This window comes from Macrotis lagotis, chromosome 5 (assembly GCF_037893015.1).
Source record: "Macrotis lagotis isolate mMagLag1 chromosome 5, bilby.v1.9.chrom.fasta, whole genome shotgun sequence".
NCBI classification, from domain to species: domain Eukaryota; kingdom Metazoa; phylum Chordata; class Mammalia; order Peramelemorphia; family Peramelidae; genus Macrotis; species Macrotis lagotis.
This window is the reverse complement of record NC_133662.1, coordinates 226017616-226035384: the sequence shown is the minus strand read 5'-3', so window position 1 is coordinate 226035384 and position 17769 is coordinate 226017616. Positions and strand designations below refer to the sequence as shown.

Sequence of the window (17769 nt, the reverse complement as noted above, 5' to 3'; positions counted from 1 at the left end):
TTTTAAACTATTAAAAGAGGAAAAATGAATAGGGATATATGTAATGTCCAACATACATAGATTTTTTTTAACATTAACCATATACTATATGAAATCAGGAGATATGGTTGACTGAAAATTCAGTATGAATCAGCTGGGGTGGCTAGGTGAATAAAGCACCAGCCTTGGAGTCAGGAGTACCTGAGTTCAAATCAGACCTCAGACACTTAATAATGACCTAGCTGTGTGACCTTGGGCAAGTCACTTAGCCTCATTGCCTTGCCAAAAAAAATTTCAATATGAATCAGCTGTGTAATATGGCTACAAGGAAAACCAATGGAACCTTTTGTTTTGTTTACAAAACTACAATGTCCTGAATGGGTGAGGCAATAATCTTTTTGTTATTTGTGCTAGACAAATGAATATATTTGGAATCTTGTGTTCTGTTCTAGGGGTTACATTTGAGAAGGAAAATGGCCAACTTAGAGTCAGTCCAAAGGAGGAAGACTAGGTTAGTTAGGGCACCTGTCTTTGGAACCACATTATAAAGAATAGTTAATGAAGTTGGGTATATTAGTTTGGAAAAGAGAAACGTTGGAGGGAGTGAATAGTGTGAAAGAAAGTAGGGATAATGTCATAGACCCAGCTCTGGACCTTGGCCACCTATGGGCTAGGAGACACCTGGGGGTGTGAACCCGCCCACATGGGTGCTGGGAATGCCCCAGTAACAGGAGTGGCTCTGCCCATGAGGGAGGAACAGGGGAGGAGCTCAGGGGAGGAGCGGAGGACTATAAAAGGGATGGGACTGGGGAAGAGGAGAGCCGTTTTTCGCTGCAATGTAAGCAATAAAGACCTGCTTGTTAGACTGCAACCGGGTCCTCTGTCCAGTTATTGCCCTCCTTCCCCAAAGGAGGGTCCGTGCATCTGAAGACTGGGGAAAAGTATGTATCCAGGCGAAGGCAAGGGATAGGTCCCCGAGCAATTGGCGCCCGAACAGGGACAAAGGGAATTTCCACCTGGCCTCTCTTAATAGGGAGAAGAGTTGGACAGCCTCAGATTAATTTGAGATTAATCTGGGATGAAGTTATGGGGCAGGGGATGGGTTTTCCCCTGATTAGACCCGAAGAAAAGGCAGTTCTAACTTGTCAGTTATATAAATTAGGTAAGCGGCATCAATTTAAGCCACATATTAAACAGTGTGCGAATTTGTAAATAAGGTGTGGGAGGTCTCCCCATGGTTAGAACATTCAGGGATTACAAAAGAGAACTGGGAGACAGTTGGGCAACAGTTGGCTTCTTTTGATGAGGCATGTCCTGGTATTCTAACTGACCAGGACTTCTCCTTTTATAGTCCAGAGCTGGGTCCATTACAGGATAAGAAAATGATAGCTGTCTTCAAATACTTAAAGAGTTGTAATCTGACAGAATGATTAGATCTTCTTGGCCCCATATGGGAGAGCAATAATCAATGGGTAGATGTTATAGAAGTTATATTTGGACCCAACGTAAGGAATAAATTCCTAACAATTAGAGCAAAATGGTAGGGATGGCCTTTGGAGGAACTGATTTTCCTCACACTGGGGGATCCTTCCACAGAGGCTTAATGATCACATTAGGAGAATAGTCTAGAGAGAATTCATATTTCAGGTAAATATTAGCCCAGATATGTCTACCTTTCCTCTAGCTCTCAGATTCTATGATTTTACTAGTCAATCTTTCCATTCAGGATTGTTTTAAAATAACCAAAGTGAATATTTTAAAATTTGTGACTATCATCTTGGGGAGGTTGATTAAAGGAATATCTTGTTTCCCCTCTTTTAAAAATTGTGTTTAGTATTTGGGAAGCTTTTGTGTATCTGTCTTGCTAATTATACATCCTTTCTCATTTTAGCTTTTCCAATCTTGTCCTCGGACTTGGGTGTTTATACTTTTTTTTCCTTCTTGACCTCAATTTTTGTGACTTTCCTAATACTTTGGAACTTTAGTTTCTTGCCACACTGCCTGGTAAAGTATATTCCATTTTCATATAAACCTTCATGCCTCTTTTTTTCTGACCCCTGTTCTTTACCTTGGAGTTTTCCTAATGAATTTAAGTAAAATTTTGCTTTCCTCAATTGTCTTTTCTCTATCATATTAACTTTTGACTACTCTTTGTATCCTTTTTTTAGTTTTTTTTGCAAAGCAAATGGGGCTAAGTGGCTTGCCCAAGGCCACACAGCTAGGTAATTATTGAGTGTCTGAGAACAGATTTGAACCCAGGTACTCCTGACTGCAGGGCTGGTGCTTTATCCACTGCATCACCTAGGCCCCCCCCTCTGTATCTTTTAAAAATGTTTTTATTTAAGGCAATGGGTTACGTGGCTTGCCCAAGGTCACACAGCTAGGCAATTATTAAGTGTCTGACACTGGATTTGAAATCAGGTCCTCCTGAATGCAGAACCGGTGCTTTATCCACTGTGCCACCTAGCTTCCCTCTCTTTGTTTCTTAATATACTAGATCATTTCCTCCCTATCAAGGTAACTGGTCTAGTCAACTATTCTTGCTTAGTCTAAGGCAGTTGTCTTTTATTCTACCCCTCAAATTCTATTTGTGATCTACTGAGGTACTCAAGCAGATATTTGTGTAAAGGTATAAAATTACCTAGTGCAGCTTGAATCCATTGACAAAATGGGAAGAAATGAACCTCAGGAGATATGGCATCATGGAAGCTGTAGCTAGTGGGTGACTCAATTGGGCAGCAAGAAGTCAAGTGTGTTAATGGAATACTATGGGGTATTTAAGGGGTATCGATAGCATATATCAAACTCATCTTTCAGGGTTATATCCAAGCTAAAAAAAAGGATATTGTAGATCTGGCTTCAAATGGTTATTCCCCTAGAGGCAAATGAACACATCTTGGAGCATTGTGACACCGTGAGGATAAGTCAAAACAAGCTTTATTGCATTGTGAGCAGGAGAAATCACATCCTGCAGATCACTTAGTTTCAAAGGGAGTTTATAAAGATCATAAAACCCTGGGTTCCTCATAGATATTGATACTGGTTTTCATGTAAGGTCAACAGCATGATGTGATAACAGCAGTTTAAGAGGGTCTTCATTAATAAGCCCACCTGATCCTTCAAGAATCACTTTCATGGATCAGTTTCCAATCTAATCTATCATTTAACAAATACTTCCTAATCCACCTAGCAGTGTGTGGTAGGTTCTTAGTGGGTGGGTCCAGGGGAGGGAAATATAAGTCCTAAGACTTTAAGAAACCAGAGTTTCCATTAGGGTTAGACTCTCTCAAAAGTGGATCAGAGCATTTTCTGTATTATGAAGAGGAAGACCAAAGAGGAAATGACCTGCATATTGGCTCCTCTAGGATGATGTGAAGGAGGATTCTAAGGTCAGCTGAGCCTTAGGCCAGCTCCCTGAGGGGTGATTTATTTAGATCATCAGTATCTCTCCCCTTCCAACCTTATTTCCTATGAATTCTAAGACTCATCCTAGTCACACTCTCTTCAGAGACTCTGGCTAATCCAATAATAGGCATTTTTGCTTATCTTGTATGGTCTCCTAGTCTAAGATGGAAAAAGTCAAATATAATTAAGAAGAAGAGCCAGTCTCAATTGACATAGTTGAAGACAGAAACATGGGATTTGTCTGTAAAGGTTTCAATAGAAACACTTCATGTGTAAGAAGGAAGGAATTTCATGCAGGAGTTCAAGAGAGGGGTCAAGGTTGACTATGACTAAACAAGAATGGACAGTGGTGTAAGGTGAAGAAGCCAGACTGGGGAAGTAGGGCACACCTACTCTCCATAGTCAGCTCCTGGAAGGCCATCTCCAAAGCCAACAAATATAAGAAATTAGCATCTTAAAGGGTGACACTTAATAAAGCAGAAGGTTACATCCATGAAATGAAGCAGCCCCTGACAGCCACCATCTTCTCCCTATCACAACTGCCTTTTTTCCTGAATTTCCAGGTTAGGAGAAATTTAATCACTGTCTAGGAGAGGGAAGAGATTTCAGCCTCTAAAAACCTGGAGAAATTATTGTGGATATTGCCAAATACTAGTATAGGAGAGCTTAAATGTGTACAAAATGGGGTAAGAAGGAAAGTGCTCTTGGTCTGGTGATAAGAGCTATAGGATTACTGTCTTTGGCCTCTGTTCTTGTTTGACAAGTGGCATTTATTCTCAGACATATCAAGTGTAGACATAAGGCACATGTTTGCAAGTAGGGCCATCCTGTGGACAGAGATGTTTTTGCATTTACCACTGGGTCATAAATAAATAATGCTAAAGGCGTGTTCCTGCCTTACTATTTGCTAGCCAGGAGATGCAGTGATCGGTCTGTCAGATTCCACTGAGTAGGTAGCACACAGCCTCCCAGAGCTACCCCCAGAGAGCACCTCTTCAGGAAGCAGTCCCACATTCTGCTTGATTTCCCCAAAGCCCCTTGAAGACTCCCTCCTGGCTACAAGAAGCCAAAGGGGCTTCTGCCCTGTGAGAAATAAAAGAATTATTGAAACTACTAGTGTAGAGCAGGAAGAGGTAAGTGGAGGAGAATAGGTTTAAAAAAGATCAAAAGGAGAGGGGAAACTCTGGCAGGTTGTTCCAGGTCATATGTCCAATGTTGCTTTTTCAGCTGCCACTGGCCCCAGGAGACTATCCGACCCCCAAAGGGTAGTGCATCTCCCCCCGCCAGCCCCAGGTACCCTGGCACCTGGTGCTGACTTACTTGCTGGTGGGTATTGTTGTGTATGGCTTCCTCTTCAATACTGTCAGTGAATTCAGTGCTAGCATCCTCGGTGTCCTCACCCACAGCTGTGCCTGGAAGAAAGAACCAAACAAAAGGTAACTAACTGCCTATGTAGCTCATGGTTTTCTTGTTGCCATTCTCTGTCTCCTGACTTCCCCAGTCACCATCCACCCTTATCCCCCATCCAGAACAAGCATCCTTGAGGGGAGAAGAAATGAAAAGTGACACAGTAGAACTTTGGGGTTTATTTGCATTGTCTTTGATAGACTTGCAAGATATCAGGTATAGGGCTACCAAGTCAAAAAACAAATAAAAAGAAAAACAGATCTTTTTTGAACCTGGACTTGTCTGGATAGGATTAGACACTCACCATTACAGCAGACAAGTAGACACAGATACTGACCAGGAGCCAGAAAGCATGGGTTTTCTTCCCAACTTAGTCATTGCCTTTCTGTATAATTTCATTGTCTCCATCAATAAAATGGGACCAAAACCTATCTATCTTATTTACAACTTCCAGACTCTAAGAAGACTCATTTCTTAGGGCTGGTTTATGTACCTGCTAATGTAAATGTTCTCCAACATGATCCTATTTACCCAACTCTATCTTTTTCACTTGCTTGGGATTGCAACCATTTGAAGGAATGACATCCAAAATGACTAGTAAAAGCTATTCTTCCAAAACTCCAAGAATCTTTTTCTACTCAAAATCTCAAGTACAGTCCAATCCCAAGAAGGGAACTGAGACAAGATAAGTCACACAAACATTTGCACTTTACTCTGTAAAAAGGAGATAAGCCATCTGACTCAATCTCTTAGATTCTCTCTCCATCAGAACCTCTATGGGATTCAAATTTTCTAGTATTCAAGTCTCACCTGAGAAAATGGTTCAATTTTGGTCATGTCTGACTTTTTGTAATCGCCTTTTTCCTTGGCAGAGATACTGGAGTGGTTTGCCATTTCTTTCCCCAGCTCATTTGACAGATGAGGAAACTGAGGCAAACAGGGTGAAGTGATTTGCCTAGGGTCACATAGTTAGGAAGTGTCTGAGGCCAGTGTCTGAGGACTACTGTGGGACCCAGTTAGATTGACAGCTATTGTGAGCAGGAAGATGAGTCTTCCCAATTCTAAGTCTAATGCTTTATCCACTGAACTACTTACCTGTTCTGGGAAACTGAAAACTTTCCTCTTACAAGTCTCTACTTCTTCATAGTTTTTCTTTCCCCAAGGGAGAGCCAATCCACACCAGAAAATTTTCTCCTCAAAACTAATCTGTTATCTCATCAGCAGGGAAACCCATGCCTGCTCTGGGAGACTGCTTTTCTGATGTCTTTGTGAAGGATGCTTCTCCTGTCACCAACCTGTCACACTGATTTTTTAGTGGGTATCAAGGTTTACAGCCATTTGGACTAGACTGACATGTGGCCAATGATAACAACTAATACATGTTAGCTCTGCAGAGGGTGACAAGCATTCTAGTGAAAAAGGAATATGGGGTTGAAGAACCTTTGACACCTAGTGCAATCCCCTTCATTTTACTAATGGGGGAAACCAAAAACTCACAGAGAAGTTGTCAGGACCATAATCCAGGTCATCTAATGGACAAATTGGCACCTTTATATAGATATGCATTTCCTTGGATTGAGACCTAGCTGTATCTGAAATCATTTCCTCTGGCATCTCATCTCATTAATACTGTTATTGTCTTCTCCACCTGTGAAATGGGAGTATGACCCTTGAACTCAGCCATCCTTGGAAGAAAACTTCAGTATGACTAAAGGAAAATTTTGATTATTACCTAAGGAGGTTCACAAGGACATAGGACATTACTCTAAGTTGCTTATTGCCTGACCATAGCTATTTCCAGAGTCCTGGTCTTTGTGACTTCAAAGTAATGGACAGTAGTAAATTTGCCTTTTACTAGGGATTTCTCTCATGCTGAGTCTTACAGAACAGCATTATATACACCCAGGTAGATTGACAGCTATTATGAGCAGAACCTTAACCAAAGGTTCCCCCATGTTGATGCTTTGCCATTCAAGTTTTACTGCTGTGGCTCTCGATGAACCTCACCGCTTTGACATGGTTGTTTTGCTTTATTATACAGATTTTGTTCACATGGGTTTTCCCTTTCCTTTCCCCCTCAATGTGAGGGATAGAAAAAACATGAGCGTTTATTGAAAAAATTTTCATTAAAAAATAAGATCACATTTGCTTTATTAAGTAGCCAGGCCATTGTTCTTTCTGACAAATTCGACCTAGAGTGATTTTACTGGAATGGTCTCTGGGGGTGAATCAATTCTTCTACTTCAGGGCCTTTGTAAGCCAATAAAAATGTGCTTTGCTAGTGAATGTTTGAGTACTTGTGAAATGCTTACTTTTTGTTCCTTCTTTCTTCATAAGGTTGTTCAAATTAGAACTTTACTTTTGATAATTCCCATAAAGAGAATTGATCTATTCCATATGTTGTGTGATCCTGGGCAAATCACCTAACTGTTTACCTTGGATTCCTCATCTGTAAAACAAGTTGGAGAAGGAAATGACAAACCAGTATTTTTGTCAAGAAAATTCAAAACAGAGTCAGGAAGAGTTGCACCTGACTGAAATGAGTGAACATCTTCATCTTTCATCTTACATATTTCCTTAAGAGTAGGAATCATTTTCCTGAAAATTTCCATTATTAAGCTTTACCCAGGCAGCAAAATTACCCATTTCTTACAAAATTAATTTGCAAGTCATTTGGCTTCTCTTAGCCTCAGTTTCCTCATTTATAAAATGAGACTAGGCCAAAGCACCTACCTTACAGGGGTTTAGTGAGGATCACATGAGATAACATATGTGAAACGTTAACTCTAAGTATTCTGCAGCTACATCAAATGCAGACCATATTGATTATCCAATGTTATTTTAGGGCAGCTTTCTATTCTACCAAAATCTTATTCTCTTCTGTTTTCTTGTCAGGGAATGGAGGTGACCTTGAAGGCTAAGTAAAACATTCCAAGTGCTGGCTAATTGGGCCAACCCCAGATGGAAAGACTTCAGTTATGGACTACATGTCTTGTCAATATTGGAAGACTGGTCTAGTTTGGAGAAGCTCTGTCATCTCAAGAAGGTTGACCACTGTGTGATGAAATTATTTTGCCAAAGGAAATTATAAAGATCATCTACTAAGGTGTGGAAGAGTTGCTATCTCCATCAATAAAAGGAAGATCAGAAATTATGAAATTACTGATCTTTTGAAATATGTTGTTCCATCACCAATTTGAATTTACACACAAAGTAACAAGACATAAATCTTTGGTTATATAAGGATGTGAAAATGTTCTTTAAAAGTCTCAAGCAGAGCAGCCAGGTGGTGCAGTAGAGTCAAGACAACCTGAGTTCAAATTCAGTGTCAGACACTGCACGACCTTGGACAAGTCACTTTAACCCCATTGTCTTTCAAGAACCAACCCCCCCCCCAAAAAAAAGAAAATAAAAAAGTCTCAAGCATGGTACAAAAGGAAAGTATCATATTATTCACAATTGCTTTTGGTGCTGCTTTCTTAATAGACTTCTTAATTAGTGATGGACTTACTGGAAAGTTCCAAGGGTGACTGTTAGATTAGGGTTCAAACTTCCTTCAGAGAAGGAGAAAGCTTCCATACTTGATGATCTTGATTAAATCCTTTCACTTCTCAATGACTTTTTAAAAATTATTTTAAATTTAATTTATGGAATAAAACAAACATTTCTATAACCTAGTATTAAAAAGATGATTGGATGATTAGACATGAAACTGTAAATCTATTAATTACAACCAGCTATTCCTTTTAAATATATAATAAAGTTATCCTGTAAATCTCTTTCCTTTTTTTCCTTCACCCTCCCTACCCCAGTCTAGAAATAGCTACCATTAGATACAAATAGGTATATACAGTATTTTTACCCTTGGATGCCGGACAGGGGCAGCTAGGTGGAGAAGTGGAGTCAGGAAGTCTCATTCTCTGAGTTCAAATCTGACTCAGACACTTAGTAGCTGTGTGACCCTGGGCAGGTAACTTAACCCTGTGAGACTTCCTCATCTGTCAAATGAGCTGGAGAAGGAAATGGTAAAGCATTTCAGTTGTTTTGTCAAGAGAACCCAAATGACAACTTAAAGAAAGGGACTGAGGCTCCCATTGGATATTTTCCTTAAGGCTCTTTTCACTTGGGATCATTTCAAAAATTTTAGGTTAGTGATGAAGAAGTCAACAGCAAGAAATGGATATTTTTCACATGGTGCGTGAGGACTGATGGTGGGATCATAAGTTATGAACTGACATGATATTTGGAAAAGCCTAGGTTCAAACCCACTGCTGATAATGCAAGTCAGTTTCCTTATCTATCAAACGAGGGGATTAGGCTAGAAGACCAAACACCGTTTTTGATGTGTCATTTTTTTCAATCATATCATTTTGGGATTTTCTTGACAAAGATACTGACTGGAATGGTTTTCCATTTCCTTCCCTAGCTCATTCGACAGATGAGGAAAATGAGGCAAACCAAATTAAATGACTTTTCCAGGGTCACACAGATAGTGTCTGAGGTTGAATTTGAACTCAGGAAGCTATCTTCCTGACATCAAGGCTAGCACTCTAACCTATACCTACTAGCTACCCATAAGGTGGTCCTAGTCTCCTAATTAAGTAGTAATATAGTAATCACTTCCCCCCCAAAATTTTCTTGGGATGTCCACTCAGGATAGATCCCAAGAGGTATTATCTCTTTCTGAATTTTTTTTTAATTCTAGGTCAACTCAGAAAAAGGTCCACTTGAATTTCATTCTAAGCAATCCTTTGGTTCCTGCCCAAAAGGTGAGGACCTCACATTTCCTGACTCTCCTCCCCTTTACAAGTGATTGCTCTAAGCCAGAGTGACCCTCATCCCATACAGCTGCATCGTCACCCACTTTCATTCCCTGCCAAAACATCAGGTAGTTCTCTTCTACAATCGACTTTCACATGTTGTTCCTTAACTTCACCACTTAGGGGCTGTTATCTAGTAATCCTGATGCTTGTTGGCAGAGCAACTGAGAAGAGAAAGCATCAGATGCAAACTGCAATGCAAAATAGTCATGTTGACTTCTCTGTTATTTCCTGGGTCTCTTTGTTTTCCCTAATAATCTGAAGGCTCGATAAGCTTATAAATTATTTAAGGATATCTTTGGTGACAGAATTCCTCTTCTCTTCTCTAGCATTTCATTTCATTTATTGCTATTCACCATCTTTGGAAGACTTGAAATCCCACCTTTCCAAAAGGGCAATTAAAATAATTTAACTTTTAATAGTCAGTAGATTCTAGTTTCTCTCAAATTTCTGGTTCCCTTCATTGGCCTCCTTTCTCTAATAAAATTGGACATGAGAATTTCCCATGTTTCCCTTGGAAGGATCAAAGCAGTCTACTAGTTCGTGTTTACATAGCATATTGTTCACAACATAATAAAACAAGGATAATCTATTTTGTAGAGGAAATCAAAGCTCAAAGAAGGGAAATTATTTCACAGCTAGTAAGAACTATGGTTCAACAAAGGACTTTTGATTCTGTCCAACTGACCTTCCCAAAGTATAGGTGTGACTATGCCCCTATCATCTCTCCTCCAGGATCAACTATGAGATCCTGTTGGGCTTTCGAAGCCCTTTATAATCTCTCTCTTTCTTACCTTCCTAGTCTTCTTAAACCTTACTCATCCCCAACATACTCTATGATCCAGTGACATTGACCTTTCTTGCTTCTTACACAAGATACTCCATCTCTCTACAGGTATTCTGACTGTTCATCTATACCTGGAATTCTCTCCCTCCTGATTGGTCTCTTGTGCTTCCTGGGTTCATTCAGGTCTCAGATAAAATCCCACTTTCTTCAAGACTTCTCTAATCGCCCTTAATATTAGTGCCTTCTCTGTTATTTTTAATTTAGCCTGAATTTTTGGTATGACCTTTTGTATGTTGTCTCTCATTAGATGAACTCCTTGAAAGCAGGGCTGTCATTTGCCTTTCTTTGTAACCTAAGTTTTGCTTAGTGCCTGATGCTTAATAAATTACCTGCCTTTGGGTCCAGTACTCTTTGCTCTACACCAAACTATCTCTCAAGAAGATCCTGATTCTCTCATAATTACTATTTTTTTCATTTAGCTCAATGAGCAGAAAGAGGTTCTGAGGAGGCCCATTCCAAAGTGTGTCAAGACAAAACATAATTTCTTCTCTATCACTTTCAAGCTAGAGTCATCCAGGATAAAGCTATCAGTTCTTCTCCACTTCTTTAAATAAAAAAGTATTTGTTACTCTGTTTCTTATTAGAAAAAAAATTTGGTTTGGAATCTGTGATATAGAAAAGACTGATTCTCCTAAAAGAAAAAGAACTGAACTTTCCCTAACCAAATTCATTTCAGAATGAAACCAAATCATTTCTATTGATCCTTATCAAGTTTTATTGAGGCAAAAGAACATTTATCCATCACTTAAGCTACTAAAAAATCTAATGACTAATATAACATGTGTTCTTAAATGGAGGATGTAACAGACAACAAAGCACTATGCCCCCTCCACAGTTAACTTAATGAGAGAGAAGTAAATACACAACTTACTGGGAGGAGGGGCAGGGATGGGGAATTCCTGGAAAGACAAAGGGTCAAGTTTCTTGATTATTTAATAAAAAGTCATTTCTTCTTCCTCAGAAAAAGCAAGGAATTCTTTCATTTTCTCTAAACAGTTCAATGTTCCCAGGAAATGTTTTAAGTTAAAAGCTTAGTGAAACAACAAATTCCTAGCTCAAATGAGGAAACCGGATGGAAAATCAAATTTCATACAAATAGTTTTTGCATATCGATACAAACACACTGCTGAAGCTCACAGTTTAAGAGAAAGGTTGAAAGGTTTTGTTAGACCAAAAAACATCACTGATTAGAAAAGCAGGTGTTGCACACTTAGGCAAACACTAAAGGCAAGAGTGGCAGTTCACATTCATTTGCCGGAACCATTCCCTCCAGTCAAAGGGAAGGTGAAGCGGATTCTACACATGCAGTTAGGTTAGGCAGGTTGGTCAGCTAAAATTCCTGCTCTTGGAATTATCCATTGAAATCAATGTTTGCAGACATTCACTTCATTTTTGATGTTAATCTTTTTTTTTTTTTTGCATTTCAGATACAAGAGAAAGAAAACAGTGGAATGTACCTATTTTCATTTCTGGCATCCTATTTTGCAGGTACAAAAGGAAGAGGGGAACAAAGCCTACTTCTGAGTCAATTCCTTTGGGAATTTTATATAACCATAAGCATTTTCGGTTTTTAGGACCTTCCACTGAAATCTCATCCATCAATTTAAATATGATCTGAGGCTGATACTTTTACTTTCACCCTATCAATTTTTTTCTTCAGTTTTCATTCTTTCCTTAAGAAAAAAATAGAAATAAAGGCCACTTATAGAAAAGTCACTCTGGCAGTTTAATGTTGATGTAATTGTGAGTAAAGGACTTACCTTCGGTTACATTCAGGTCATTTCTTTCTCCTGCCCATTGTAAAATACTCTGAGAAAAATCATTCATATGGGGAACTGGGGAATGGGATGTTGAAAACTTATTTCAGAGATGAGCTAAAGATACTCAAATCATTCACCCCAAGATCATTCCTTGATGAAGTATCTTAGAGACCCTGGGGTGCCATAGCCTCTTTCCCCCAGTTCTATGTAACTGAGGAACTGCATATTCCATATTATCCAAAAATTGGAAGAATGTTCCCTTGAGCCCTCTCTCTAGGTCAGTGGTGTCAAACTCAAAAAGAAACAATATGTAATGTTTGCAAAGTAGCTTAGAAAACGACATACTAACCTCATCTACACTATTATTGTATTTTAATTTATTAAAATCTTCACCAGTTCAGGTCTCACTCAGGAGCATTGTGGGTCACATGTATGACCCTTCTGCTCTACATGACATGAGACAACCATCCATGTATTTTCATTTAACTCAGCCCTGGAACAGGGCCATTCACTGACACTATGAGAATTACTTTAGAGGGGGTTAACTTACAAGCCTGCTGTTTTCATTCATTCTGAAAGAACTTTCATAAAAAAGGGGGGAAGATTGACTTTTTTTTAAGCGCTTGTATTTTTATGACAAATGCAGTATTTTCTATGCAAAAAGTTATGAAGTCTGGGAAAAAAATGTTTATCACTTTGTCACAAGTGGACAAGGTTCTGCCAAGAAACTCAGGAAAATCCCATATCTAACTACATTTCTGACTAACAAGCAGAGCTGACTGTTCAGAGCAAAAAGACCTATTGATGTGATTATTTTGGTGAAACAGAAAACTCCAATCTGGCTTAGAAGTGGAGAAACCGCCCAATAACTGCTGTCAAATTATGTCATAGATCCCTCCATTTTTCATTCTTACAGAGTATACATGTCATGATGCCGGAATTAGGCATATTAGCTTAACATAATAGATAATACTGTACTTACATAAATATAAACATATAAACTGGCAGAAACATTTGTTTTTTTTTAGTTTTTGCAAGGCAATGAGGTTGTGACTTGCCCAAGGCCACACAGCTAGGTAATTGTCTGAGATTGGATTTGAACTCAGGTCCTCCTGACTCCAGTGCCAGTGCTCTATCCACTGTGTCACCTAGCTGCCCCAACATAATATTTAAAAAAAACAACTTTCAGTCACTGGAGACTATGAAGAGGGAAATAAGGTAGATTTGGTCCATGAACACTTTGCATCCTTAATCATTCTTGTAGATTTAAAAAAAATACCTAAAACTAAGTTCAAAAAAGAGATCTTTGTTTTATTTGAAAGTTTCTAACTTTGGGATCTTAAGTCATATGCATCATCCTTTTTGCAGGCATGTAACTACTGAAAGAATGGAATGAAAGATTCACTTCTTTCTGTGAAAATGCAACATATTAATAGGATAGCACATCATAACCAAATGAGATTTGGTTAAGGAAGGAAAGAGAGAAGTGGAATGCAACAATGTGAAGGTTAAGCCTGGAAATTTGATTGATGGGGGGGATGTGATTTTTTTTTGTAGATAGATGGTGAGTTGGCGAGGTTGTATGAAAGGAGGGGCTTCCACTGACAATCACATTGAAACAGCAAAAGAAAAGAATATAGTGGGAATATTTTCAAGATGAATAAAAAAGAAACTTTTTAAAAGGGGTTTTTTAAAAAGTGTCAATATGGAGTTTTCCTTTTTAGTCAGTAAATTTCTTGAAGGGCAGTTTAAGTTCAATGATTCATGAAGCCCATCGAGTTACCTAAATTCTCAAAGCTGTGACATGATACTCAGAACATAGCCAAATGCCCACTCTCCAAATTAAATAAGAACAAATGAGATGAAATATATAGGGGGGAAGAATAGGCACTATACATGGTACATTGTATTGTACTATACATCGTATTTTATGATTTTTTCCTTTTCTAAGCTCTACATTTCCAATACAATTATCTTATAATAGCAGACCTATGGCAAAGAATATTTTTCTTCTCGAGTAAAAAGGTTTTTTCTTAAGCCCACAATTTATACTGAGAGACAGCATTATTAGAAAAACCTAACAAAAAGTGTAAAGATCCAGTCCCAGACCCAGATCTGTGTCTTAGTGGCCTCAGATGACATTGAGAAGAGGGTCACAGGAGGGTTGCCCAATCAAAGCATTCCTCTGTGGGCTAAGGAACCACGTTGAACTTGAATGGACGCCAAACCATTATAAAGTCTCCAGAGCAGCAGGACTTCTTCAAGCTCTGGCTTCAGGTCTCATGTAAGATAAACAAGGTTTAATATGATCATTTGGTTACATCTGGGCTACCAAGTACACATTCTTAACTTGCCCTTTGAAATACCCTTATTCACTGGATCCACCTTGTCCATTTATAGACAATCATGTCCTCAAGTCACCCAATTGTCAAAATGCCTTGAGTGGCAAGGTGGAAAAAAGTCAGTAAGGAATAGTTTAGATTTTTCAAAATCTGTATATCAGTATCATAACCTTTTCTTAAAATCTTAGTCTACTTCAATAGGATATTGGTAGACATTTTATAGTAGCTTAAAATAAGAGAAAAAAATAACATCTCTAATTTTCATGATCAGGACAGAACAAGTAGCCAAAAGTATAACGAGCTTTACTGCATTTGAGTTATGGCTTTGGACCTATCAAAAGTCTCTATCTCCTTGGACTCTAGAGGATTTTTCTATCTCCCCTTCACTCTCCAGATTGGCTGGTGCCACTCTGCCATTTTCATAGCTCTTAAGAGTAATACTCTTCCTGACTACTGGAAGAAGTAATCTTAGACTAAGTCTACTGAGCTTCTTCTGATTAACTCTTCATCTTTCTTACTTCAAGCAGCTTTTTCCCTCTCCAAAACAGGTTCAGTGCTAAGCTTCCATATCCCATGGGTGGAAGATGTTTAATCTGATACAAATGAGACTCTTTATCAGTCTAAACACAAGCAGGAAAATTTCTCCTACTGAAATATTTTCTTCCCTGCCCACTCCAGTTTGAGTGATGCTGTTTATCTGTTACTTGGCCAGCTAAGGTTACAGATAATTGGATGGAATTCAGAATGAAGCTCCAGTCACTTGACACATGACTGTATGGAAAAAAGATTCCTATAAAATGATCAGAAATATCTTTTGGCCCTGGCCAAGCAAGAAATCATCTTAATCAGGCAAAAAACTCTAGGAGTTCCTAAATCTAAACAAACTTATCTCTCAGTATCTTTATTCCCAAGCCTATAATCTTGGAAAGCTACTAACCCAAGAGGATGTACCTACATGCCTTCCAGTATGCTCTAGAACTTTTCCATTCTTGGCACTTAAGACATCGAAAACATAACTATTTGGCATAACATGTTGAGCAGCTTTCCTTACACGTGTCTTGCCACTATGAGGCAGTCATGGTTTCTATGCCTGTCTCATCTAAGGATGGGACAGAGTAGTTCTGTGAATTATAGCTATTCAATGCTCTCCAAGGATTGGGATCTGCTACTGTTGACTGGAGAGATGTGTTGGTACTCATATAGGCAACCGGAAGCCTGTCTCTTCCAAATCCTCTTTCCCTGTTGTCAGACACAAGCATCTACACAAGTGTTCTGACTCTAAATTCTGATATTGCTGCTCCCTTTTAAGATTCTACCTCTTGTCCTCATCACTACTGCTGCCATTTGAAAGTTTTAAAAGGCAAGGAAACTTGGTCCTGAAATGGACTTCATATATAAAACACTCTGGGCTGGAAAGATCTCAGGGTTTCCTTGGACAGATCCTAAGAGAAAAGAGCAGTTTGTACTTGATCCAAGAGGCCTTCAAGGCCCAACGAATAAGAAATCGAAGTTTGATTCTGAGCTGATCTTAATCTCCATTTACATGATGACCCTGAAGGAGGACTAGGAAAACAAAGATGAACTACTACTTTAATTGCCTTTAGCCCACCTCACAGATGGTGTCTTTCTCATTCCCTAAGTCAAGTCCTGCATTGCTACCCTCATTTTAAATTTCTTCCAGGCAAAAGATGCCACTACTGTTTCAAGAAAGTCTTCTTCATAACCGTCAACCTGTTTCTTTTATAATTACATTCTGGTCATAAAGCAGTCCCCATTTCAAAAGCAAGAGTTCTCTGGATGGAAAATAAAATAATACACATGCATGCATTTATGACATGATGATGTAGAACATTTAAAAATAGTTTGGGGAAAGGGGCAGAAAAAAGAAAAACTTTATTTGGCCCACAGAAGAGATGGACGAATAAGGGGAGAGACTAAAAGAAAGGGGATGGGTGAAAATAAACTAAAATAGAATGGATTAAATGTGCAAATACATTTGGTTACCTCCACCACAAGATTAGAGATAGGTACATACAAAAGAGAACAAAGGTGTATTGAACTGAGTTTTGCTTCTGAGTTGATTCTAAATTGCAACAGTTCTAACGTTAGTAAATCACCAGTTATCTCTGTCCAAGTCAGACAAGGCTCTCTCCTCTCTCTGTTAGTGTAAAATTGTTTTCCATCCTGGTCTGTAGCCTGACCAGCCAGCGCTCAGAAGGCATGCTTGTGGTGAGCTCTCACACTCTCCTGTTCCCCACCTCCAAAGGCAGCCAGGGTCTCCAGCCTACTTAGGCGCTCCAGGCTTCTTCCAAGAGCCTCCTCTAACCGGCTGCGTAGCACCTGGGCTCCTTCTAACTCCACCTGCAGGGCTTGATCTCGCTCAGAGCTGGTTGAACACGCCACACAGAAAGGAAGAAGAATTAGGAATTGGTGTGAATGGGAACACGTATCTTTCAATGAAGCTGTAGTCACTAAATTTTCCAAACCAACTGCTATCAACGACATTGGAAAAATCCCTGTCCGACTGCAGGCATCAATGTTTATCAGTGATTCTTTGTTAGGCTTATTTCACAGCACCTACTTTTCTGACTGTAAGTTTTAGCCCAAATTCACAGAAAAAGAGAGTCCTAGAATTTCCAGCTCTCACCTTGAGAGAATTTCAATTTTCTATTTCATTTCACTTTCCTAACAAGCCATTATACTAAAAGACTTCCTTTGTAGATTAAGAAAACAACATGCAATCTGAAAGGAATCCATGGCCAAGAAAGGTCTTTCTCAAAAGACTTTTATCTCTTACAAAATTTTGGAGCAACTATGCCAAGTCCTAAAAAAAGTCAATGGCACAAAGAAACTGAAAAGCCAAACACCTTTTTTCCCCCCTAAACACTGATAACAACGATTAAAAGTACTATTAAGAGAAAGATATTTTCAAATTATTTTTGATTTACATAGTCTTTCTTCTCTTAAATATCCCATCAGAATCTTTCCTTTTACTTAAAGAAAGTAGAAAAGAAAGAACAAACCTTAAAGGAAATTAAGTAGGAGTTTTTGAAAAATGAGAAGATAAATATTGGGAAACTAGTATAATGAACAGAAAAAGAAAACAAAAAGAAAACTCTGGAGTCCCAGGCACAAACCAAGTTAGCAACAAGCTCAGTACCAGTTCAGCAATACCCTGACCAGAAATGACTGGTTCTCTCTGGCACTTT

The 17769-nt window shown here is 38.9% G+C and overlaps 1 protein-coding gene and 1 long non-coding RNA gene across 5 annotated transcripts in view; one reads left to right on the top strand and one right to left on the bottom strand.

Annotated features, from left to right (window-relative positions):
- LOC141488492 (myomegalin-like) overlaps positions 1-17769 on the bottom strand; it is a 49768-nt gene that overhangs the window by 10382 nt on the left and 21617 nt on the right. For 2 of the 3 annotated variants that reach the window (XM_074188596.1, XM_074188598.1), the window contains exons 18-19: positions 16819-16946; positions 4705-4796 (exon numbers count right to left, since the gene is read on the bottom strand). In XM_074188596.1, coding sequence (XP_074044697.1) covers positions 4705-4796; positions 16819-16946 — 220 coding nt within the window. Of the gene's footprint in view, positions 1-4704; positions 4797-8578; positions 16947-17769 lie in introns of those variants that run through there. The other variant, XM_074188599.1, reaches the window with a different exon arrangement.
- On the top strand, positions 1104-12165 carry LOC141488495 (uncharacterized). 2 transcript variants are annotated; one of them, XR_012468706.1, is made up of 4 exons: positions 1104-1626; positions 4612-4820; positions 9497-9560; positions 11886-12165. It is a non-coding gene; the product is annotated as an uncharacterized LOC141488495 (long non-coding RNA). The 2 variants fall into 2 exon arrangements; XR_012468705.1 differs by lacking the exon at positions 1104-1626 and adding an exon at positions 4027-4517.